Source organism: Leptosomus discolor, chromosome 1 (assembly GCF_034619465.1).
Source record: "Leptosomus discolor isolate bLepDis1 chromosome 1, bLepDis1.hap2, whole genome shotgun sequence".
Taxonomy (NCBI): Eukaryota; Metazoa; Chordata; class Aves; order Leptosomiformes; family Leptosomidae; genus Leptosomus; species Leptosomus discolor.
This window is the reverse complement of record NC_141391.1, coordinates 191416802-191443943: the sequence shown is the minus strand read 5'-3', so window position 1 is coordinate 191443943 and position 27142 is coordinate 191416802. Positions and strand designations below refer to the sequence as shown.

Sequence of the window (27142 nt, the reverse complement as noted above, 5' to 3'; positions counted from 1 at the left end):
AGCATCTCTCAGCATGTTCAGAGTGTGTTCCCTGCTTCCCTTTGTCTCAGAATCTCATTAGCAAAAATCTGCTATTTCCAGTTAAAGGTCTTGAAAGTTCATATCCAGTAATAATCTTCTTATGTGATAATTCTAAATTTTAATAATTTGCACCGAAAATGGTAAAATCTCCTTTTGAGACAAACCAGAAACCTATCAAACCATTTTTTTACTCTTTAATACTGCAGTTCCCTGCTTTTGAGGCTTCCACTGGGAACTTTGGAAATGCTTTAAATAATTTGTCACCTTTGTGATTCATTTCTTCCTCAGTCTGAAGAAGAGACTCATTAGTGTTTAAATCCTAAAAAAGCAGTGAAGACATATTAGTTTTGTGACACTGTTAGATTTCTTGTGATGCTGTTTGATAAAACTTATCTCCATTAAGAACAAATTGGATATGACTTCAATCATAATTGAGTGGAAATTGAGGTGTAATATCCATCCTGTGCATAAAATTATAACCAAAAATACATTTTTGCCACTTAAATATCCTTTAGTTAATAGCAGAAAGAATGAGTGTGAAATCAGCAGTGCTGCATATGAAACTGTACGAGGCTATAGTGTTTTAATGTTAAAATATGAAGTAAAAAATCCCTAGAGTCTGCTCCCATTACTACCTTGTTATCCTTATAATTTATATGTTTCACAAAGGTTTTCAATTTCAACATGATAGACTTTGAAAAACTGAGGAAATCAATTAACAATGTGAACTCACTGAAAGGCTCAGGAGCTCAAGTGAGGAAGAGGACTAGAATTTCTTTAAATCAAAAGCACCAAAAATAATACACAATCTGCATTTCACACATGGGATTACTTGTCAGAAAGGAGATAGAGCCTTGTATTGAACAGCCACCTAAAGGGAAGCTGGCTAGTGAGAAGGAGATGACAAGTGATGAATGACAGTACTGATCTACAAGAAAAGCAGGATCTTGGCGGTCTGGAAGTGCAGAGGTTATGGAGCAACTGCCACGACTTATGGTAAGGTAGATTTTACAAAGTCAAACCAAAGAAAAGAAAGCTCTTAAGTATAAACAGAAGAAGAACAGGCAAAAAGGTAGTAAATGAAGATTTAGGCTCACTTTCATGGCAGTGCAGAGCACGCAGACAATAGCAGGACGGACATTAGGAGCATGTACGGCCACTGCAGCCAACAATCTCTGTCCCTGAGCAGTGTATGAACCAGCTCCAGAAATGGCCAGACTAGCATAACTGACTGAATGCAAAAAGATCCCCGCTCACAATCAAGGGATACAGTGATGACAGAAGTAAATGTATTTAAAAGTAAATGCATTTAAAGAGGAGGGAGACAATATATGTTAATATAGAATTGTTAGTATGCAAACTGTTAAAAAAGAATTTTATGGAAAGAATTATCAAATGCATGGAAGTAAGTGAGAAACATAGAACAGGCTCCCAAGGATTGCTCCTGACAGACTAAACTAGTATCTTTGCTTGGCAGGGTATCTAATTTTTTAGATAGCAAGGACAGAATACTCTAACCAGGCTTCGGTAAAACATTCAGGAAGGTAAATCCAGAACAGGACCAGAATAGAGAGTTAAACAGGCAACCAGGCAGAAGAGGAATATCAATGGTTGTTTTGGTCCAAGAACCATTGGATGGAAGAAAGTAAACAGAGTTCCACAGAAGCAGTCTTGGAACCTAACTTCATTTAATATTTTCATTTTATAGCTTGGCACGAAAATAGAAGACTGGCTAATAATACAAAGGGACTCATCTCACTTAAATCTTGTTGTCTAAAAATAAGGCTTTTACTGGAAAATAGTTCCTCCTTTCATAGTCAATGTAGAAACAGGCACCTTGGAGGGAAAGTCTGTCTAGAGATGTCTAAGATAGTTCCTTCTTTCCACTGCCTGTAGAGGAAGTCTAGATGATTTTATTAAACAAACAGCCTGACTTTCAGATAGCTAAACCATGCTATTTAGTGGTTGGCATAACAGATACAGCTCACAGAGAAAATACTTAATTCCTGCAATACGTGAGAATTAACTTTCTGCAATCCATGTGTGCACACGGAAGAGGTCTGGGGTTTTCCTTGACCAGACTTGGTGTTCAGCTGTACCTAATGAATAGGCTCCCTACATTAACATGCACCAGTCTTCTGCCCTCCAGTAGAGGCTGCTTACTGTCAAAGGGCAATACTGGTCCAAAGGTTTGTGGGGTGAGGTTCAGAGGCAGATTTCCAAGGGCCAAAAAGCATCTGCCTCTAGTTTGCCTTTGCAACGAACTTACAGACTGCAACACCGAGTACCAGGTGAGGAAATAATAAAATACATTAGCTTTAGTAGCCCCTGGGCAAGATTCTTACTGCTGAGATACTTATCTAGAGAGGGGATTAGGGAATTAGAACATAAATCCCTTTTCTTACTTTGTAGTTCTCAGCAATTCTTCATCTCTGAGCTTTGCATTCTCAGAACTTAATGACAGGGTGCTGCATAAGGAATTACTAATGTAACTTGTATGAAGCATACCATGAACTCCAAACATAGGTTCCTTCACATAGCATGCCAAAAACATATTTTCACATGCAATCATCAAAACAAATAAACCATGCTCTTTTGAACTAGAAGATCTTTAATGGCTATTTTGTAAATAATAACCTGTCTTTATGTGTGGTTCTGTCCTGCAGCGCAGCATTTGGTGGTGTCTACTACTGCAATCCACCAAGTAATTGTTGCCTACATAGAGGAGCCAATTCAGCTAAAATTTCAAGTTGCACGGTCCACAGTAGAAGACACTGAATGTGAAATACCAAACAAAAAACCTGTGTATACTATCAGCTTCCTTCCTTTCCCATTGCTCACTCCCCTTTCCACAACATCTCTCGTTAATCTAATACAGAAATCAGGAGTTAGGTTCTCAGCAGCGTTAAAGCTACAACAATGCTTTCTCCATACTCACTTTTGGCACATGTGGATTAAATTCTACTGCTCTGTGAATAGCTTCTACTGCATTCATCTCTGCAGTACTCAGCCCTCGCCTTGAGGCAGCCTCTGGAGAAAATCTACGAAAGCAAAGAAACAAACACAGTAGGTCAGAAATGCTAGTAAGAAAAAGACAGAAAAGGAATCTAGAACACGGGCCCATGTAACAAACTGAGTCAACTTCCTATGCTCTCCAAACTTCCATAGCAAGTGGAAACTCTGAGTGATCTATTACATCAAGGCCAATGAAAATCCCAGCAGAAGTGGAAAGCATGTTTGCATCTAATCATGGCAGAAAGTCAGTTCAAACAGTTCTTTCTCTGTCACTAATCTAAATTTGCTCTAGGTACCTTGCTAAGGGGCATATTCAAGGCTGAACTTGCAGAAAAAAGAAAAGCAAAAAAAAAAAAACAAACCCAAAACAATGCCAAATTATTGTTGGAGGGTTTCTATTAAAAACAGGTTTGGGGAGGTTTTAGGGAGGTTCCCAACCCAATGCCCCTGGGTCAGGTTGGGATGGAAGCACGATGCAGCAGCAGTAGCGGGTGGTCTACTGGCCGCAGCACCATTGAGGGTAGCATGCCCAAACTGTGGGCAAATCACCTGCCCCAGTGAATGAAAAACCAGACCATGCAATCTCTTTCTCACCTCACACCCCACGGCTAACTCCAGAGCTGTACTTGGCAGGCAGACACCACAGGGAAAGCTGTGACAACCTTAGCCCTGCCCTCCCAAGCTGGAGTCGCTGTGTAGGGAGGAAAGATGTTGCAGTAGGTACTGGCGATCTACAGGATAAAAAGAATGAAAGAAAATTACTTAGATCTTGATGTGTACATACACTTTAAAAGCAAAAACTGTCAGGACGTCAGTCAAGAAAATGGCTTTCCACTCTACTTGCTTTCCAACTTTAGGGAGGCATTCGACCCTCAGGTGCACAGACACAACTCTGCCTGGGATTTGTGTGAAGGCATCTGAGAGCAGAATTGGGATTTTTGAGCTCCATCTCAGAAGGAGCTGAGCACCCTTTCAGAGCAGGCCAGAGCTCTCAAGTCCACAGGCATCAAGCAGACGTGCTCAGAACCTTGGAAAGTTGCGACCCAAGAGAAAATCGTAACAGGAATGAGCAGATTATTTGTGTCTCTAAAAATATGAACATCATCTACCTCTCAGAATCCCTGACGTAGTAATGCTAAATCCACCTGCCGCTATTTAAGTAGATGAGCAGTTTTCTGACAACAGCACTTGTAAAATGACATTGCTACCAGCGCATCCACATTTATTTATTACCTTTTTGTGGTCAGGTTTATACAAAGTTGAAGAGGTTCAGCCACACAACACCTTTTAGTTGCATCTCCATTATACTATCTAGGAAGCCAAAGCTCACCCAGACAGTATACATAAAACTGAAACAAGAATTAAACTTATACTGTTTCTCTTCTTTTCTTCTTCTGTAATATTTGAAGCACAATGTTTGATCACTGCACATTTTACTTATATGTAAAGTCATTTTACGAATTTACTGCAGGACTGAAATCTCCTGCTAACCCAGCAGACTGTTAGGGTGTGGGCTCAGCTAAAAGAAATCTCGAGTTAAATCAGCAATTTTGCTGGACAGTGGTTCTTATGCACTTACTTGTCAGAGACAGCTCTGGCTTTGAGCAATGCAGCTGTGTAACATATTGTTGCTGATTTTGGTAAGCTTATATCTGTTGAAAAGAAAGAAAAAAGTAAACATCTGAAAATTTAAAAGTCTGCAGAAAAGTCTGTTTGATTGATACTTTGGAGTATACATGGCATACACAAAATTACTATGTGAATTCCGAATACTTTCTGATCTGGGGACTTATACTCCCATGTCACATGGATTTTTAAATTTCCACCCAATATACAGGCTTTAAAACCTGTGTTAATGACCACTACAACTGCTATTTAAGCAGCAACTGGGTTCATTAGAGAACTAATTCAAAGAATGACATGACAGAGACATAATGAACGAATTCATTACTCCATACATAAATATGTAGGTAACCTGGAATACATGAATTTTTTCGTAGTTCACAAATCATCTAAGTAATAGCTGAGGGCTATCATATTCTCCCTTCTTGTTTTCACTCAGAAGCAGTTGCCTAATATGAATGTGTGTCAGCTGTACAAGTTAAGACAGCTATTTAAGTAATAATGGATTTGACCTGCAAGCAAGCAACAATTAGATTTATTGCAGTTAAAGAGCAACAGTAAAATGCAGTGTTTCGCCTCTTAAGGAAATCCTGGACCAAAATATTCACCAGTCCTTGACCATTTTGTGCTGTTCCAGAGACACACAGGAGCTGTAAACCCGTTATGTCATTAACCCATTAGTTCAACACACTTTATACCTGTTCTCTACCAGCAGATTGGCACAAAGCATCCAAAAGGTAGAGAGAAATGCTGCTTAACAGACTTGAGTTATAGATTTGTTCCCACTGTTACAGAGAAGAATTTACTTCCACACTAGTAATCTACCCAGCAGACACATATTATATAGTGACTGAAATATTCCAGCACTAAAAAGTTAAAGATTACAGCTAATTGAAAAAAAAAACCTGACCAACAATCCCCACTAAAGGCTGGATTCTGCAAACACTTCTGCTCACTGCAATATTACACCTTCCTAAAGTAAAAAGCAAATACACAGCAGCAGTAAACACAAGGCACTGGAGCAGGCCCCCTGCAAAAGTGAAGAGCAACTAATCTCACTATTGTTCTAAGAAACTATCTATCCCTCAGTTTGTTATTAAAATTAATTAGAAAGATGAAATTACCATAGAGCTTGGCAACTTCAGTGTTAAGAGAAACTTGTTGCCTTGTAAGACAGGGCTCCAAAAAGGAGTTAAAGAGGATAAGCAAGTCATATCTCAGCAGTCACCATCCTTCACTTATTAACAACCAAGCAACCACGCAGAAAGTTGTTCTGTTAGACAGAAAATATTGCCAGAATGACTGAGGCACTTCGAAAACGCTACCTGTTAAATTGTCTCTATTGTCTTTTTATGCATCTGCATGTCAAGTATGAGCTTTAAAGATCTTGTTGGAGGCTCCCCTATAATATATTCCAACTATAATTTCACTGGACTATGTAATTTTAGTGACTAAAGTAATTAAAATCAACAGCATGCAAAGCAGTCTGGGTGGTAGATATATTAATTACTACACTAATAGAAGCTAGCTACAGACACAGATGTGAGCACATCTTCAATAACAGGAGAAAATATTTATAAGCACCTTCAATAACGCTGCTTATACCAGACTTTCCTTAACATCAGGAGTTAAAAATTATTTCCAGTAAGCAGAAATTAGCTTTTTCAGAACATACTAGTCTCTGTCTTTCAGTATAAACCTTATGCATCGAATCAGAAACAGAGCGAAAGGCAGAGGAATGGAAAAGAAAAAAAACAACCAAGAAAACCAATGATGTACTGTCATTTATAAGGTTTTCAATTGGTCAACAGAATACCTTATTTTTCCCTTACCTGGGGAAATAAGTGTTTCTCTGGGCCATCGAGCCACCATTACCTCATGGGAAATACTTTCCCCTGCATCAGTTCAAACCTAATAACATCGGTTTGGGAGCTGACCTTTACAAAATTTTGCATGAATGACACAGAACAAGAGGTGTACCTGGAAGTCCCTGGAAATACATTTTTCCAGGCAAAAGGCAAACTTCACATGCAAAAAAGGACCAAGAAGAGAATTTTTGCCTGGACTTCTTTGAATAATGCAGCGAGAGCACCACTTCACTTTTCTGCCTGTTTGAAGGAGCTGAAAATGAGGAGGAATCAAGAGGTCTAGAGTATATAACTGATGTAGCAGAGGAAATACGGTTGTTATACCAATGCAAGCTGCTTGCTCAATTTCATCAAAGAAAGCTGGTATGCCAGCAAAAGCCAGAATGACACTGAGAAAATGGCAATTCAGCCATTAATACACAATCCATGAGGGTAACAGTAAGAACACTGAACACACAAAACCTCTCTAACCACATGTATAAAGGCTAGCTTCTGCATCACATCGTTGGGACTCGAATGGAGAATGTTCATTGGAGGGAAGCTGCATGGACCAGGTTGTGAGGATTATTACAATTCTTGGCTAAGAGATTAAGGTATCATTCAGTAGGATCTGAGCTTGATACAGGGTTAAATATACTAAAACAAAACACTGTATCATGGAGCAGTATCTTCTAGTAGGTAGAAAGTGCTCCTGAGCTGGAAACATCTGTGCATATAGATTGCAGGACGATCCACAACAAACTGCTGGCATCTGTAAGGAAGGGAAATGTAGTGAGGTGAGGTAAGGCTCAGGTACACTGCCTGAGTCATTCCTGCAGAAGAAATGGGATTTCTCAAGGAATGTTGTGTTCAAATCTGATCACCCATGGTGAAGAACAACAAAAGTAAACAGAAAGACTGGGTCGTTTTTGGAACAACACAAATGAAATCGTCTGAGAGAAGATACAAGTGATCCCTACGCATACCCACAAGGAACACCAGGAAAGAAGGGATGCTTCGGTAAAGGATAACGTTGGCACAAGAATAAAGAGTTCATAATTACATTTAGTCTGGAAATTGAAAGAAGGTTTCCAAGAAGTGAATTTTTGAGGCAGACTTCCAGGCAGAATAGTGGGGCAAACAAAATAGCTAATTCTAGGATGGAGCTTGCTCAGCTCATGGAAGGGGTAATATGTAGTGAATGCAACAGCAGGGGACCTGACTCACCCAGGAGGGCTCTTCCAGTACAATACTCCTAATGATCAAGCAGCAATTATTTGAGGATAATACCTCCAGTCCCTTTGTAATGGAAGAAATACATACAAATGTTCATGTTGAGGTTGCTGAGGAGATAGCCCTCCGTAGGTCCACGCCTGCTTCCCTCCAAAAGTGTTTTGCTTTTGTTTGCTCCATATTAGACTAAATATTTGGTTCTGCTACATTCTGGTCTGATCACTACAATACTTCAAAATCCCTATATAATTTAGGCTTGTCTCCAGAACTGGACCCTCATATTTGAGAGAAAAGCATAAAACAATTATGTCTGGTTACAACTTGAATTTAGCAAGGGAATCAAGTCTGAACTAGCCCCAGGAGATAAGTCCTCTGTCAGGAACTAAAGTGAAGTTTTTCCTAAATGACTGTGTCCAGCCCTGTGAGCCACCTGGCAAAATATCTTCACATATACTGTTTCCCACCCTCCTGTAATTACTTGTGGAGCTCCCACAGTGTGCTGAAAGAAGTGACTGCTATTCTATTGTCAAAACCATCAGGACATTTTTGCCTAATAAGAACTGATGTGTCAACCTAAAAAAAGTTCTCCTTCTTCCTTATTGCTTGTATCTTTAAACAGAATACAAAGTAGTCTACACTTAATTTATGAGCATTTTCTTTCAATTAGCCCCAGTCAGCTACAGGGGTGGGTTGGTTATGTGAATTCTTACTGGTCATTTGCTTCTTAAGCGGTTGCTTGTGAGGGTGTACTAATGGAAAGATGCTATGGATAGAGACCAACCACAATATCACTACTTCTCTGATTCAAGATATCCAGAACATGCCATATATCATCTAAATACATCATGGAATCTATTGTTCTTATAAAATAGCAACTAACCAAGAAATGATGAATCTGGATACGGACTGGTGCAATATCCCCTACCAAAGTCCTCAAAAGGCCCTAAATGTGAAGAGATAGGTACGTTGCAATTGCTTTAGTCATTAATAAATGCATAATCTAAGTCACTTAATCATAAATTATTCCCTATTTTGACCCCAAAGTGTATGCTATTCCCAAGTCAACAATATGGATTTCTACGGGCTTAACTTCAAATAGGTGAATAGTCTTATCAACATTAATAGGACCTAAATATTTGCTGAAATAATCTGTAGATCTGGGGTCATAATTTGCACAGTAAGATCCTTCCAGTCAAACTGCTATTTCTTCTTCATACAGCACTGGAGAAAGACTACATTAAGCTCCTGGAATCATTCACATATTTCCAAATATGTAACTTGTAACAAACTGGAAGAAGTTACGTGAAGAGGAAAACAAAAAATGGTGGAATACAGGACATACTGTGCTATGGCTTGGTGGTGAACCCCAGCTCTGATTTTCTCTCCCTCAGCCTGTCTATAGACTCTAGTGTTTAAGTGATAGGCCAACACTTGCCCTGTCAGCATAGAACTCCCCCATTTCTCTGCACCCGCAGGCTAGATTGTCAGCTCTTGCACAGGTGGTAGGAAGAATTGCTGATGGGAAAGACTGAAAGCGCTCTAGCAAATAAGTATGTGCAGGCTGGATCAGTGATGACAGAAGAGAGCCACAGTCATCTATAAAGACACAAACATTAAGGAAGAAAGTGAATTAAGCTGATACAAATGGTTAAAAACAAGAGTAATTGGATGGAATTCAATAAAGGAAAGTATGAACTGAACATCAGGGGAAAAACACTTTGTCAAAAAGATCTAATATTATCTAGTATTATCTCCCATGAGAACAGTCATTGCATTTTTCCACAAAATGTAGTAGAAAACATGCTGGAGGGAGCAAAACTATGAACACAATGATCTAACGCTTACTTTGCGCTTGCAAAATAAAGCAGTTTGATTCTCTGTGCTTTTGACATTCTTCCTCAGTGGTGGGAAACACCCCAAACAAACACAAACACATAGCCACTGTGTATGTTAAGGGCTGGATTTTGGTCCCCTGATAGGACGGGAAAAACATTTCAGTGCAAACAAAAAGTGTTTATTTTGCCATGACCACAACTAAAACATAAACCGTTCAGTTATGGAAAGACTTTGAGGGTCACTGCTGGTCATAAACACTTCATATGCAACTCTTGCTGAGATGTGTATCTCAATGACCAGGCAGGCAGGTGTCGGCCCCTTTGATTTGACCGAGTTCAATCCTAACTGCATATAGAGGGGAAGGAATCAATTCTCCTATAAATTAAGAAAGTGCAAGATCAGTATAATTAATCTAGACTTTTTGTGCTCTTGCACAAGCAAGAAACAAAAAACCCCACAGAATCATATGGCAAAAAAAAGAGACCAGATGGTATGAACAGACACAGAACTGATGCAGAGACCTAGTTGAAGCGACAAGTGATTTTGTCATGGAAGAAAGAAACCAGTTCTTAGAAGCAGAAGCTGAAAAGATGTAAAGGGAAAAAAGACAAACTATTCTCCTGATACTGCTGTTACACAGACTGGAGGTCTTACCTAATTTGCATCTCTCGGAGAAGGCAGACTAGGCTTTGGTATGATCTTAACTAAAACGAACTTTCCCTTAAGGTGTCCCTTTCAAAGAAACAAAAGGATTATAAAATAGTGTACGTGAGGCAATGGTTCCATACTGCACTTGCTACATCTTTAGCTCAGAAGAAAACCCTTTCTTGCACTTGGAACATCTACCCAGTTAGCTCCACCAGGCAGAATATCTTCTCAAAAATACCAAACATAATCATGGCAAGTAATGAAACTGATGGAGTGGAGCTGTGATCTCAAATATATACATATAAACAAAAACCCTGGAGACCACAGCTAATAACTGATGGTTCCATGCAATTGGCTCATCCATCTGCAACTCTCTAGAAAAGAAAGGCCTTCAAGTTCAACGTAAATAGAATTTACCCATTTCATAAGCGAGGACAGTAAGAAATTCGACAGAGGGAAACTGGAGAAAGGAGAGTAGCCCTGAATAGGATACATTTTAGAGAATTAATTTCTCTACATTAATTGTTTGGATTTCACGAAGTTGAAAGTATTCCAAGACACAGATGACTATTTCTAAAGCGTTTCTTCAAAGGCCTCCATTTTTGTTTGACACTGATTTAAAATAGGATTCTTCAAAGTAAGCCATTACCAAATAAAAAAGTGTCATAGCCTAAAGCAGAATGACACCTTTTGTATTGAAAAAACACTCTTTCTATGTACCCTTTGGTCTAAATTATCTTGTCAAGCGAACTCTGACACTTGGTCTACATGGTGACATAGTCTTACTCCTTCTTTGCAAGAGTGTAAGTGCAAGGGGAATTTGTATAAGGTGCTCGTCCTGCAAACCAGAAGGCTTATAGTCTCACTGGAAAACACTGTCACTTAGAAAAAGGAAAACAAGGACAGGTTTAGGGAGGAACAATTGCACCACTATGACTAAATACATAGGCATCCATTCTTTTTAAATCTTACTTTCAATTGCCAGAAAGGTCTGAGTTTTCACACAGTGCCCAGGTTACCAGATAACAACAATCAAAGTAACTGGCTGCCTAGGGACGTTAATAAATCATTTGTGCTAAGCACCACAACAAGCAGACTTACTCCGCTGGAAAACAATCAGTTTAAAAAGCAAGGAAAGAAGAGCACAAAAGCTTTTTCTATCACAAATACCAGAAGCTTATTCCATCAAGAACAGTCTCTTTAGCAGCCATAGCTATTTCTGCTGTAGATAACATGGATATGTGTTAAAGCAGAGCCAAAAATCTTTTCAGAATTCAACAGCATTTAGGTCATCTGCACTCTATTGACAGACACTGAATTCTGAAACCATAACGATGTAGCTCAGCAACAGTGCATGCCGTCCCACTAATGAGGCCCTTTTTCCATGAATAACGAGTATGGACATCAGCTGTGTTGCCAGGTACATAACATAAACACAATTTAACACACGGCTTTTGGTAAAGCAGTGCGTCCGCTTGCAGAGGCTGAGCTTTCGCATAATGTGATCCAACTTTTTAGCCCAGGGTGGGGGCAGACTGCTCAAGGAAATAATTTGTTCATATGTTATCAAAATACAATAAATCAAGTTTGGTCTTAGTCAAAAAAAAGAAAAGGCAGTGGAGTGGGACCAACAGAAACTGCAGATAGGCAAGTATAAATGAGTTCATTGTTTTATATTCCAATAAATCTTACAACACATGAAGCTGATGAGTTCTAAAATGAGCTGAGACTCCCTGAGACGGGCCTTCTGAGACTCATGAACTGTAAGGGTTACACTGGTTAAGCCTGTGTTTGCTGAGTCCTTGTGCATACCTAGTGCACACGCACACATCTCTGCTTATATATGGCAAAGCACGCATTGAAACTGCATGGGCTCAAACTGAAAAAGTAAGAAGAGTTTTACTTTCAAAAGCCTCATTTGTTACATTCAAAACCACAGTTTTGACTCTTACCAGATGCTTTTGAGAAAACAAAACTCACCTTCAAGTTTTATCAACTTCCATGACACAAAATGCCACCACGGTATTGCTTAAAACTAGGGATCAGTGCTTTAAGTATGCAAAAGTAGAGCTGGCACAGGAGTTTAGTCTGAGATTTGGGAAGGCACGGCTTAATTCCCTGTTCTGTCACAGTTCTGCTATCTCCCAGGACTATTATCTCATAACTACATTGAAGACTACAAAGTACCAACTTCCTGTGGTGCCTGGGTCATAAAAATGGGCTTTCTATTTACTTGCTTCTTAATGTGCCAAAATAAAGCCCATGGGGATATACATCTGTGTCACAGGGATTACTGAAATACAAGGAGCCACAAGAAAGACACTTTAACTTTCAATTTCTTCAACCAGACTAAGCACAACCAAGATCTCTCCCAGAGTCAGTACTGGTACCGGATGGCAGTACTCAAGGGCCTGGGTGACATTCTGATCTCTGCTTAGAATGATCTGATTCCAGAAAGAGCTGAAAACACTCCAGGCTGGACTGGTAACAGTCACTATCACTATCATTAATGTTGCCTGTAATCAGCTGCTTCTTTATCTCTTGTTGAGTAACCTCAGCTCTGCCACGGTCTATGGCAGGGGTCTGAAATTTGGCAGGACGATTGAGTTAGTATCAAGCCAAAGGTCTATTGCTAGCCTTATTAAAATTTATCTTAATTTCCTAAGTTACCAGATGTTAGAAGAAAGCGGTTTGCACATATTCAGTGGAAGCTTCTGCAGGTTTTTTTTGGTTATGTCCTCCAAAGATTCTTTCTCATCAAGTACACGTGTCTCAGTACTCCAATAAACCTTATGCATCATCCCCTTCCCACTACTCCATGTGATGATATGGGGCCAAGTACTGCATCCGACAGTGAGAAGCCTCTGTCTGCGCGAGCTCTTACTGTTCTGCTTTTTGGCACCCAGGCAACGCAGCAGAGAATGTCAAATGAAGAGAAGGCAGAAGACACAGAGAAAAGGGTAGATGGAAAAGACCTGTAGTAAGGCAGGACTTGGAAAGTGAGTGAGGAGACGTACCATGACCCTCACTGCCCTCAAGACAGGACTGGGATAGGTAGGTAGGAGAGCCAGAAGAACGGAACTGGGAATGAGCAGCACTAGCTAAACAAGAAGCCTCTGATAGGAACTGGGAGCAATAGAAAGCTGAACCTGACCATGCAAAAGAGAAGACAATTCAGTAGATAAATGGGACAGAAGATCAACTGAGGGCAGGCTGGAAAAGACGCTAATTCCTTCAAAGAATCAAGGAGTGGTCGAAGCACCGCAGATATAGGCTCCAGAGCCCATATCGGTAGCCATTTATACAACAGTACCTCAAATGATGTCCATCTATCTTTTCAAAAACTTTGGAAGTTACAAGCCTTAAAATCTCTGTTCATAGAACACCAGAAAGGCTGTAAGAGCTAGTAATTAAGAACATTTTAAAGGCTAAGAGATCAACCTAGAGAAGCTCAAGAGACAGCAAAAATTAAGGCTACCGGTTTCACTTAATTCAGCTATTTGATTCATGCATGTTACGATCTGATTTTTAGTTATATGGTTACATAATATTCCTTTCATAAACTCTCTTGCCATACTCCAGTGCCTAGAATGAGACTTTCTGAGGATGAATGAGGACTGCATAGTAACACAGCAGGAGACTGATGGCTGTAAGATTCCCAGTTGCAGAATTTTGAATGTGGACAGCGGGTACGCCAGGGGCTGCAGGAAGAGGGTGAGGAGTGGCACTGTGCAGGCTGATGAATGCTGCTCAAGGGAACTGGATTGTACTCCTGTTTCTGTCACAAAGCTTCTACACAATACAAGGAAAACCCATTTAACTTAAACTAAACAAAGTACGCTGCTTCTTACTCTGTCCTTTCTCTGTTTGAGACCTTGGTGTCTTGAATTCCAAGTTCAAAGGGCTAGGGCTGAAGTCAGCAGGAGCTGTGATCTGACCATAGAAAGTGATGTAATGCTGCACAAACCAATGCTTACTGAAAAATACTGAAAATTAATGCGAAAAGTTCACCTAGTCTTCTGAGCTTTCCAGGTTTCCCCCATAAGGCATGAAGTCTGCTACTCACTAGGCTGCTGTGAAGTTAAATCAATTGATGTTTGTAAAGCACTTGTATGCTACTAAGTCAACATTCACAGAAAAGTCCACAAGGGAACTGATAATCCTTTCTTCAGACAAGGTTTGAATAGCATGCAATAAAAAGTCTGCAAAACCTAAACAGTTGTACTTCAAACATCCACAGAAAGCAAAGAAAGCACTGAAAAGCTGCTACTAAGTGAGCTCCATTACCTTGTACAATTAATTAAGCATGGATTGGCAGAAAAAATGCACGATGTTTAACCTTTGGATTAAGAAGTGTGTAAGGGGAAGCTTGTGAATCCTAAATTTTAAGAGTTTGACTTAGAAACATTGCTTCTATGTATACGATATAGAGAAAATATAAATATATATGAACTTACCATCATACTTTGCTAAGACTGCCTGGACATCTGCATACGCTTGCAGTTCCAACAAAGCCTCTAGCAGGTTTTCATGGATGTTAAACATGCTCAGCAGAGGAAACTCCTTCATCAACTAAAATCAATAATATATGAAAGGGCTAGATTATTAACATGGAAAAAGGTTTCTTGTTCAAAATGCATCGAAATAAACAACACCAAGTTAAAACCCCTCCATTCCTCTTGTTCTTGGCTCTTTACCAGAATTCATCAATATCTCAGAAATTTCTGAGCAATTAATGGACACTGGGTCAGGTTTCTTGACAAGACATGCTTTGCATAGGATGTAATTAGTCAAATCCAAGAACACAGCTGCCTGAATAGGTAACTCTCCTTCAATTAACAGGCTTAATCAAAGTGAAAAGAGTTCTCTCATTGTACTGGAAAAGAATCTTCAACAATGTAGCTCCTCTGTAGCAGCAGTAAGTAACCCAGCACCTCTCTAGTATATTAATAGAAAAACACAGAAAATACATTGAAAAAAAATGAGAATAAAATCAAATGAGAGAAGCTTACATGTACGCAATTGTATTACCAAGTACGTGATATTAGGATTTGTAAATGTGGATACTTTAGAACGCAATTGCAATTGTGGCCAATATAAAAAAAAAAAAAAAAAAGAAAGAAAAGGCAGCAACAATAGGAAAGGTCAAGTTTATATAAACAGTACACTATAACTAAAGAATTCATCTTGTATGACAAACTGAATGGAATGTATAGTTAAAATAATCTAATCCTTTTACATGCAAGTGCCTTTATGAACTGATCCTGTGAGAGATACCAGGGACAACTTCTTAAACATCCTTGGTTTCAGTGTCTGCATAGATTCAAATGACTGAAGCTGATACTCTATTGCCTCTCCTTTTTGAAGCCACACTTATTAGAAGCATCCATGGTTTTTACTGCAGAATTAATTAAACAGTATTTTTTATTGTCCAAGTGATTCTCTCAAGAACTGAAGTGTTAAAAGATCCTTGCTTCCTTGTGTCCTCTTTATGGTTGTTATACCTTAACTGCCTACCTGATGTACATTCAGCACAAAAAGGTCCCCCACAGTGTAGAACTGGGATGGCTGCAGGGGAACAATATCCTTTACAACCTCTCCAAGATGGATTATGAGAACAGAAATACTGTAACAAGCCAAGGAAAGAAAATTACTCAAGGTCAGCCTGGGTCAATTTGAAAATAGTAAGCTGGACCTGAAAACTCTGTCAGTTAATAAACGTACCTTTGAAGATATAAATAGAGAAACTGATGAGAACCAGAAAATCTTAATCTCACAAACAGGTAATAAAAACAAAAATAAGACAGGATTGAAATAAGAGGGTTAGAGATTCACCAAGAACTTTAGAAAATGCAAAACAGGTAACGCACTAGAGCTTCTTCACTCTGTTAAGGAAGAGACCTTAACAGGTAAACAGAGATGCAAAGCACAGATAACTTTTTCCTTGTGTTAATGGTCTGGCATAAAATAATCCAAAAAATATCCCAACCTTAAGGGTTAAGTCTGTCTAAATTTGTCTATCGGGATAGTACTGACTTTGCTGCAGTTTCAGGATTATTAAAATATGAAAGGCAAGGACGGCAGTGTTTTGTTTAACTGATTATATAAATTTCTGGTAAGAATCATGATCACTGAGACAGCAGCTGAAAGAGCTCACTGAATTTTTTATGCTAGTGGCATGGGGATGGCCATAAAGCTCCTAGTTTCAATGGTAGGAGCTGAACCTGTGAAAAAGACGACAAACTAAACTGCATAGTTTGCAGGCTTTTCTCCTTTCCCAGTTTAAAAAAAAAAAAAAAAATGGACCACAGGCCTTGGTGCTATTCTAGCTAACTGGAAGGACTTGACAATAAAATAAAAAGTTTAAGTCATTGCTCATGAAGAAAAATAAATGCAGGTGAAAATTCACATAGTTGGATTCATCAGTTAAGGATCTAGCATAGAACCTACTTCTCTTCATTCTTGTTCTTACTCACTATTGCATTTTTAACAGAGAAAGCTACTATTTGGCAGGAAAAAGCATGACAGAATCTGGCCCTATGTAAATAGTGATTTAAAGTTCAGAATGAACATATTGCAAAGAAACTCCTCCAAGGGATTAAGAAAGATTATCCCTGATCATTGAGAATGAATAATGGCTGGCAGAATAACATTCCCTCCATCAGTGAAGAAAAGGGAAGAGCTGGAGCTAGTTATAGATGTCCCGTGACCAGTATAAGGTCTTACTCTGGTTCTCTGTCTCTCACTGACATTACTCACTAATAATTTTCTTCTATTTTAATGAGGTTCTGTCAGAGTGATAAACCTTCCCTAAGACAGCAGCAGAATAAAGGTCACTGTCTGGACTGTCAAGCCTCCAAACTGACAACTGTAAATAAAGGTTTCATCTGGGAAAGGCTGAACATTAAGAAGTCCAACCCAGTTATACTGAACTCAGTTTATATTGTAGCTACAAAATAAAACACCTCTAAGCAGCCATTCAGCTATTCGAACATTGACTGTGCACAAATGACAGCACGCTTTCTATTAAAAACAGAAAAGAAAAAGAAGAGAGGACACGAACTCATTTCTCTGTCATCTCAGGATGTAGAGTATACAGTTTTCACTGCAAATAACCTTCAGTCACAATAAAATTTGGGTTTTGAGAAACTTCCCAGAAAGCAAAGCCACTGAGATGGAAGAATACGTAACAGGCCGTCTTTCAGGCTTCATACTGAAAGCAAACACTGGAGAAGAAAAAAAACACGACAAAGGTTGCAACACAGGCCTGCTGGATGGTCAGGGCAGGCCAAATACTGCGTTGTGCTGAGGAGCAATGGAGAGTGGACTGTGAGCCTGCTCCCCTCCCCTCCCTAGCAGATGGAGAGGAAGGCTGGCTCGTACTTCACACAGAGATGTAAAGATGGGCACATTATCCCTTAACACAAGGTGAAGAATGTGCCCTCGAGTTCCCCAAAGCTGTACAGCATCAAGCTCTCATCTGGACTCTCGTTTAAGAGGCACAGATTAAGAGGCACAGGCACTCCCTTTGCACCCAAAGATGTATTTTCTGTTAAGTTACAGACTAACATTTGCCAAATCGTTTGGCCTATCAATTTTAATTCTCTTTACACCTTTACTGTAACCTGACAAATGCTTTCCTTTGAGTGGCAAGCACTGCACTTAAATTAAAAAAGAAGGCTCTGCTACCATCTTTCTCCACACTTTAAGACCTCAGGAGACAGTCATCAACTTCAGCACTCAAGATTTCTCACTGGAGCCGCTACAGCTTTTTACATAAACACTAGTTAGGACTAAAAGTTTCATTGCAAAATTCCAGTTAGTTGGTTTCTCATCTTGTATGACAGAGCTGTGCTCCACTGAGCAAAGCTTATTTCCATACCACGCGAAAACGGACACCACGCGGCTATGAACGTATTCCCTCCTCACAACACAAAGATGTTCAAACAGCTATTGAACATATCATACCAAATCTATGTTCACAAGGATTTTACTTTGAACTTCCATTGGTCAGAATACTTCCCACTGATGAAATTCAGACCTGGGGCTGGGTTAGCCCATATTCTGTTCTAATCGCTCTGTATGTTTGGGGGGAAATAGATACATGTGTAGAAAGCAGAATTGCTTTTCACTGAAATATTCATTAGGTATACCACAAACATACAGAAATGGTAGCTTTTACAGATAATTAATAATTTTTAACTTTTTAGATAAACAATATTTTGGGAGTATAAGTTCACAGAAAAATTCTGGAAGTCAGTTTGACACAATTGGATATCTTATCACTAGTCCTGGGAGGGCTGTATTTCCAGACTCACCCAATCCATATTGCAGGGTGTAGGTTCAATGATTTTTATCATGGATATGAAAACAGGCCAATCTCAAAAAATGCTTTATGGTGCAAGGAAATCCACATCTGATTTACTGAATAAGGAACAAGTTTTATCTCCCAAAGAACACTTTAATGAAGAGGACTCCCTTCCCTGAGAATATTTCAGTCACCAGCATTTTCTCACTTAGGTCTAATTTTTGAAACAATTTCAAGGAACGTAGCTTTAACTGTTGCATCCGTTATTCTCCCTGTGATGACATTAACATCATGCATCAATAAGCAATGATACATTATTTGTGTAGAAAACAGCTTTAAGCTACAGCTTATGCCTACAACTAGACCGTGGGACTCAAGAGAATCGAGGTAGATAAATGAATGATCTTACACATAACCTGGTGTTCCCACACTTATTCTCTATTTGCATTATGGCTGTAGGCATGGTCACATATTTTATGGGCAGTGCATGCAACATTCATTTTCTGCTTATATTCCCATCTTCTCAATGAACAAACAAAACATGCATTCATATATATGAAAAGTGAATTCAGCTTAAAATGAAGAAACAACAACAACAAGCAAACAAGAGAAATTCAGTGCAAATAGTGAAACCTTTCAACCTTAATTCCTAGTGTATCTGTTCCCATAGTGGGTATGTGAAATGGTAAAATCTATCTCCTAAAAGAGGAATGACTGAGGCTGCCATCTTCCAGGTGCAACTGTCCACCTCCACTGAAGAATCAAGCACACAGTCTGGATAGCACTGCTATTTTCACAAGTGCTTTGCATAAACTGCTTTCTGGTATATGACTTGAAATCTGTAAGAACTGTCAACTGAACAAGGTAGAAAAGGCAAAACTCCAAGCCATTTCTGAATAGAAAAACAGAAACCTCCATTTCTGTGGGCTTCATTGCCTATAGCTGAGCTTTCAAATGTCTAAGCTCTGACTGAAGCTTACCCTGGGCTTGAGGCATTTGCAACATGTCGCTCCGCATGGACTCTCTGATGTCTAATAAGATACACTAATGCTTAAGTTTTTCTCCTGGCCAGCTCACCTGGCAAGGACAGAAAGGAAGAAACATTCTCAGCAGACTAGGGCTAGCACACAAAAAGGCTCTGTTAACCATGTCAGATGCTTAGAAATTGGGCTAACTCCTGGTCCTAAAAGTGCAACTCATTCCAGCGCAGTCTCATTGTGAGTGGGATTCATGTGATGTAAACAGACACTCATAGCTCTCAGAGTTATCTCTGAGATATCATCTGAAATACACTGGATCTACCTGAATTAGTTCTGCAGAACCTGAAGTTTGCTTAATTACAGGAAAAGGAGGATTCTGTCATTTCATGCATTTCTCTATGTGCTGCATTCCTTTTGGCAAATAGTCAGTTTTGTTTGGAAGCAGCTCCGCAGTTACTCTTTCACAGCTCAGAGAGGATAGAAGCTAAGAAGCCAAATCTACCAGATCCTGCTCATTTGGAGCTTGGAAACTATTAACAGGAGGATCCACATACTTTCATCCATATGTGGAATTCAGGGAATTTGACATGTCATCTAATGCTTGAACTCCAGAGTGTCAGAAAAGAGACCCAGATCCAGTTTACAAAAGCTGTGGGATGGCACAGGTATAAAATTTGCTGACATTACATTTTTAATTTGGCAAATGTAAGTTTAGTCCTCGTGCTCCATAATACTCACAGACAATACAACTTCTCTTCAATGCAGGATTAACAATGAGTCAATAAAGTGAAAACTATCTTGCTAAATATGCAAACTCTAAGGAAATATGCTAGAACATGCAGCCTTTATATTTTCTCTTAATCAGAGGATTACAGCCTTCAAAGTATGACTTGAGTTCTTTAAGGAATATAATTAGGAAAATGCTGTTATTTGGACTGTGTTGTAAAAATGCATGTATTTCCGGAATAAAGAGGATTTTAAAGGCAGATGTGGCATGAAACCAGAAGAGCGCAACTTGTTCCAGATGTACATTTACTACTAAACAGTCACATCACATAAAAGTATTAACAGTGATAAATTATGTTTGTTACATCAAAGATTAATAACTTCATAAAGCATGAAAATAAAGTCATTACTCATAGCCCTCTTCAAAAACATTCCTTTATTGGCATCATCCCAAAGTACTTTTTGCAGAAACTTTGCCATATTTTTAGAAGCAATTTTTAAATGAAATTAAAGCGAGGAAATTATCTAGTAGCTCAAAAAGGAGCTAGGAGATTCCAGAGAGATGGAAGAGCATTATTAAACAGCAATACAAAGCCCCTGAACATAGACTGATGCAAGAGGACAGACAAAAAGAAGTCCAAGTTACCAGGGTTCTTACCAAGACTATGTGACTATATTCTAAGACTATATTCTATCTTAGAGTCACAGTGCTGGAAAGCCATAATTATATGAGAAACATTATTACTGGCTTAGGTTGTAGTCACCAAATTTCTAGGTTTTGAGGGTTTTGTGCAGGATCACAGTCATGACAAAAAGTGAGGGGTCTGAGTCACTTGCAGGTAAAGGGAAGGGATAAACACCATTGGGGGAATCACAGGAGTTCCCATGTTGTTTAAGAGCCCATTCAAGTGAGGGATCCTCCAACCCACCCCTCCCACTTACCCCTAAGATGTCAATCTGTGACAAAACAAACCACATTTGAATATACAGACATATGGAAATGTTGAAATCTGCATTTATCACTTGCTATTACTGCTGTGCCTGTGTGTCAGAACAAGAATTAACTGAAGATACTACTCTGTGGTGGAGACTGGCAAACGTTACCATTCACAAGAGTAGCACGCTTTTAAAATGTATAACTCTTGGTCTTGTTTAACTAAGAAGTACTTTTCCTTCAATTTTTAATAAATGGTACTTCAAATAACTGCTACAGATGTTAATAAAGCTAGAATCCCACTCAAGGCAGAGTAGCTTGCTTAACCTGACCTGTGAAACACAAGCCAAAGAATCTGACCCACTAATCCTTGCCTCAAGCACAGAAGTATTTGGAAGAGACAGACAGTAGCTGCCAATGCAAGTAGCTGCAGAAGTACTGTTGTTAAGTTGCTAGCGATCACACCATCTTTATTAGCAATTAGTACTCTCTTTGTTTCACACAGCTTGGTAATTCAAGGTGCAGAACACTGTCCTAGCTATGTATTCCTATTACCGAAGAGCAAATCAGCAATGCACACAAGAATACAGACGTCAAGAGAACACTGAACAGAAAACCTTATTCAAAGCCCAGCAAAAGAGGTTGCCAAGAAAGTATGCTAGATTTGCAGAACCATCATACCAGCAAAAATCACTAATATCACTGGTCATAAAAAGACAAAACCCCAACCTACTCATATCATTAAAACTGATTTAGCATGGTTGAGTACCCTTTTGAGGCCTTCAAGTGACAACCTTTTGAACCACTTTAAATGCTCAGGGCAGCCGGAGTGTTTAAAGAACTTGCCATGTAGCGCATTGATAAGTATACAGCACTCTAACAACACGAGCTGCTTAGGTACTGATAATTCCTTAGTGTCTCCTGTGGCATAAAATACTCATTTAGAGACTCCATATGGGCACTGAGATGAACACATAAACACATCCGACTGAAACATCTTCAGCAAGGTTCTCAGAGCTAGGTACATAGAAGTGGACTTCTAGGTCCTTTACTGTGATCTGAAGAGTAATTTCTCAGCAGATATGATTGATCCTAGAAATAAAATGTACTTTTCTGACCCTTAAAAAGTGTTTTGGTTTCTATCCTCCTCCAGAAATGAGGAAAGACCTGGGGAGTCTCTTCTCTCCCTAAACCTCACTTGTTTCTAAACAAAGCTGCAAAGCAGAGGGTAAGTTGCCATTCCACTGTGTCTCAGAAACATACACTTGTTAAGACTACAAGCAGTCTTCAGAGGAGCGCAGGGCCATGGGGTAGGAGATAAAAGACACTCCAGAATAAGTTTATTTTATCTTCTCTCTGGAAGAGAAGCAACTAAGAGCTTCTGCTCACTCTGCCCACTAGCATGCCTCCTGCGTGCCACCCTTCTCTTTCCTAAATATACATCACCCTTCAATGAAAGCTTGTTCCCCAGTGAAAATGTTCTCCAGAACCATCCCAAGAAGCTCAAATTAATCTGACAATTCACATTCTTGCGCATTTTCACCTGGATACTCCAGCGACCCGGTCGAGGGAAATACCATGTTGATCTGCTCCTGAATTCAGTAGCGCAGTCACTGATTCGGTCACACACAAAGTACAGAGATAAGAGCCTTTCCATACCCTCCACATCCTCTCTGCTTTTAATCAAGGAAAAACACAAACCACAAACCCAGCACAGTTCTGTTGTCTTGCACTGTAATGGCACGGGAATCTGCGACGAGCAGCCGGAGCAGCCTGTACAAAAGGCCACCCTTGCTCACCTGCATGTACCTACTCAGCTTGCAACACTGTCCACAATAAAGATTCAAAATGAAGGGATACTGAAGATTCCCCACAGCCACCATTAAGGCCTTTCACCTCTGCACATACCAGATTTTCCAACAGCATTTAGAACAAAACAGTTTAAATCCTCCTGACACATTCAGCGCAACAAATAAAACAACCAGCACTGTAGACTTTCTCCTCAGGGACAGTAAAAGAGATCTAGCTCCCTCACAGACCATATCATGCTCAGTATAAACAGGACTAAAACTGGAATAACTCTGTTGACTAGACTGGAGTTACTCCAACAATACACTAATCAAAATGAGATCATAACTTAACTCAATATATACAAATAATGACAGCTGCTTGTTTCTATGGCAAAACATAGTAAATAATTATCATCAGAAATACCAGCAAAAGCAACACCTATGTATGCTTCAATCACATGCTTCCTTGAAAATTACAGGTTCATAATTCTCATTAATTCAACTCAACTAAATGAATGACATCCAAGCAGCAAAGCCAGCAGCAATATTATCTCAAAGTCAATCACAGAAGCAACAGAAATTCCTACCTCATTTTTTAAAATTAAAAAAACTTGGTTTTAAACATTTTTTTTTAAGTTTTTTAAAAACTCGTTTTAAATGTCTTCAATATAATATTAAAGAATATGATTTTCCTATCAGCAGTGCATATAACCATAATATCAAAATCTTATTTAAGTCACTAACAACTCATTTTCTTTCCATTAAGGTGTTTTAAGCAAGATCTCAGTCTTTTCTTACATAAAATTCATGTAAGACAATCTAATCCATCAGTAATGTCCTCAAGATGGCCTCATACATGCAATGAATTAAACACTTTCAAATATTTTCTTTTTTCAAAGTGGCAAAGACTCACTGCATCCCAATCATATTTCTCAGATGGTGTCATGAACCTCTTAACACTTCATTTCCATCATGTTCCATGTCTTGAGAAATCTGTTTCCAATCTTTCGAACACAAACAGGGCCTCCGCCCTCTGTCCCCTGATGCTAGATTCAGCTGTCCCCAGCCAACATATTCTTCATATTCTTTTTAGGGTGAATAAATTAATCTCCTCCCTCATCAATCACACAGAAACATTCAATGACACATTCATGTGTTTCAAGCTTCTTCATAAGTGTATTATTTATGTCCCCTATGAAGAAATGGAGGACATGCATTCATCAGAATTAAGTAGCTCCAAGTCGGTCTAAGAGAAGCATCTGCAAAGCTGACTTGACCCCACTCTTGCTCCCAGTGTACTGCAGTGGTGACCTAGAGATATTGCTGCTTTTATATTTCATCTAGGGACCTGCTAATTCTTAGCTCTGCTTGCTCACAACGAATTGCTCTAGAGGCATCTAAATTCAGGTCTGAGGATTTGGCTCCGTGTCTGTATGTGGAAAAATCCAGTATGCATTGATCTGTGTTGAAGCTCTAGAAGCTAAAATTCTGGTTTTCCACCTCCTTTGGCTTGCATCCAGCCCTTCCATTTTAGCAAAACGTTCCTATTGAGGAGAGTGTTTTCTGTCCTTCAAGTGTCTAACAAACAATGACTTCGGGTCTCCCTATCATTGTTGCCTTTCGAGATCCACATTGTACTTAACTTCAACAACACACAATGTTCTCTCTAGTGACAGAATAAGCCATTCATTATAATCAAAGCATTCTGGGTCTCACTTTACCTAAGAAAACTAGGACTAGACAGACCACCCAAGTCCCTGAAGCCAGTGCTCTGCATACACAATTAACCATACTGACATCAGCAGAAGAAGGCTTCACAGTATCTGTTCCACATAGGCCTACCTACAAATCACAAAACCCAGCCAGCAGCCCATAGTAAGCTCCAGAAGTTGCCATAATTATGTGTGACATTTGAATGTGAAATTCAAAATTTTATCTTTCTTGTATATTAATGCCAGAACTTAGAAATCCAGTGTTTGTCCCCAAACATTTCAGTATTTGTCCCAGAGTGCCTGTGTAACAAAATTCATGAACAATCATCGGAGCTGGCTGGACTGAAAACAACGTTTTTGAAATCAACACTCTCCCAGCTGACCACAAGACTGCAAAACCAGGTCTTTCTTCCTCATCCCTCTTTCTCACACTCCTAGCTGTACAATGGCTGGGTTTTTGGCAAGTTCTTTTTCAACACCTCTGTCTGGGGGCCTAGTGATTGTGGGGAGGGACAGTTGTGTGCCTGAAAAACCCCAGCTAGAGACAGGAAACAAAGCTACTCACCACTTGCCATCTGGCAGGTTACTTAGGATGAGGACCTGCATGATTACAATGAACTCTGCTCAGTGTTTTCAAAACATCGTCATCGGTGCCCCAGCTCCAGGAGAAGATGCCGGGTGCTGCATTCCAAGCTGGCAGACATACTTGCCCTACTGCCATTGATGCAAATGCCTGAGCTCCAGAGAAAGTCACTTGCCTTTTTATGTTAAAATTCCCACTGACTTGCACCGAGAATTTCCCTTTTCACTAGGTAGGTTTCGAGACCGTTCACCTGAGCTGCCTAAAGCTCAGGTCCTTCATTCTGGTCTGGGATTCCACTTTGTGCACCTAAAATTTAGGACCTTCAGCTTGACTTGCAGAACTCTGTATCTTGCGGATTCATCTTTGCCTCACTTTCGTGGCAACTGGAAAACGAAGTGTGAGAAAGGAGAGCACAGGAAAACTGGTAGGCAGTTTTACCATCATCTGCTCAGAGCTCTAGGGCTCCATTCCTCCTTCTGTCACAGACTTGCTACCTCAGGTGAGGCAAGTCAACTCCTCAAAGAACTGTGTTCTTAATCTGCATCCAGAAGATCTCACTGGTAGAAATGCTGGGCATTCACAGCTATCTCTAAACTTGAGCATTTCACATTCTTGAAACAGATGCAGTGCCTTGTGTGGACACCTGCCTCTCCTGCCATCCCCAAAATAGCTACCGTTTGTGTTTCAAATCTGCAGCTTTGTAGCTTACTGACTTATGACTACACTGGTAGCTTCCCTGCCTACAAAACAGGGATACAGTCATCCCCCATCTCAGAGGGAAATCACTTCATTACAGATTAATTACTCGGGTCTGACTTCTCAGTAATAGGTTTTGCATGAACAAACAACACTGTCCTCAGGTCTGAACAGTGTGACGTAAACAGTGCACAGAGTCAAACTGCAGCTTTGCAAGGAGGAAACAGAATACTTAAGACCTGCCTATTAAGTTAGCAGCATTCATTACACGCTTCAGAAAAAACTTTATGTAACTTCATGATCAAATAATTAAAGACTACACTCCATTGCACATGTACCAGGATGGGAAATTCAGTCTGTATGGGCAACCGTTCATCTGGTATTTTATGACTTTACAATGTTGCTTTCGCAACCTTACAGATGATCTCTTAATTTTTATATACATTACACATACGAAATGACTATCAGCAGTGCTGCATGCAGCAGGAATGGATGCTAACTTGTAAGCAAACGCGTATCATTTCTATGCTACTATTATCTAAGTACCACAGGCGAAACAAATCCAAACTCACATCTCTCATCATTTTCACTGCTTCCCTGGTCCTTCCCAGCTTTCTTGCACACATTGCCAGCCTCCTCTTAATATAAACTAACACATTGGTGTCCCTTCCTGTATAAGAGGAAAAAGAAAGAGCATTAAGATAAAAAAGATAAAACAAAGGTTCATTTAATATTCCAACACAAAAGGAAACACAGTTTTCTTGCCATTTTTGTTATTCACTATTATCAATGTTTTCACAACATTTTAAATTAAAAATTACCAAATTCTGCTGATTTAGATACAGCATAACATCACTGAAATCAGTGGAATTACTCCAGATACACAGTGGTATAAGTAAGGACCCATGGGTTGGCCTTACACCTACAAAATATAAGCAGATCTGAAAGGTACAGAGAGCGCTGTAGGGTATAGACCATCAAGTAACCAAGTGAGGCAAGGAGAACCCCTATGAAGTTAACACTGGCACAAAACTCTGTGGTCACACACAGAGCATTAAATTACTTACCAATGCATATATGTGGTTTAGACAAGGGCATTCACGAAAATGCACGTTATATCCTGCCTTTTTTGTAAGTTATGATGTACACGCTTGTTAACAGGAGATCTAGCAGAACAAATCCTCATCCTC

General features: G+C 39.5%; 1 protein-coding gene across 2 annotated transcripts in view; it reads right to left on the bottom strand.

Annotated features, from left to right (window-relative positions):
* ST7 (suppression of tumorigenicity 7) overlaps positions 1-27142 on the bottom strand; it is a 155679-nt gene that overhangs the window by 22090 nt on the left and 106447 nt on the right. The window contains exons 8-11 of one of the 2 annotated variants that reach the window (XM_086473082.1): positions 26525-26622; positions 14681-14795; positions 4616-4688; positions 2960-3062 (exon numbers count right to left, since the gene is read on the bottom strand). In XM_086473082.1, coding sequence (XP_086329208.1) covers positions 2960-3062; positions 4616-4688; positions 14681-14795; positions 26525-26622 — 389 coding nt within the window. The remainder of the gene's footprint in view (positions 1-2959; positions 3063-4615; positions 4689-14680; positions 14796-26524; positions 26623-27142) is intronic. The other variant, XM_086473090.1, reaches the window with a different exon arrangement.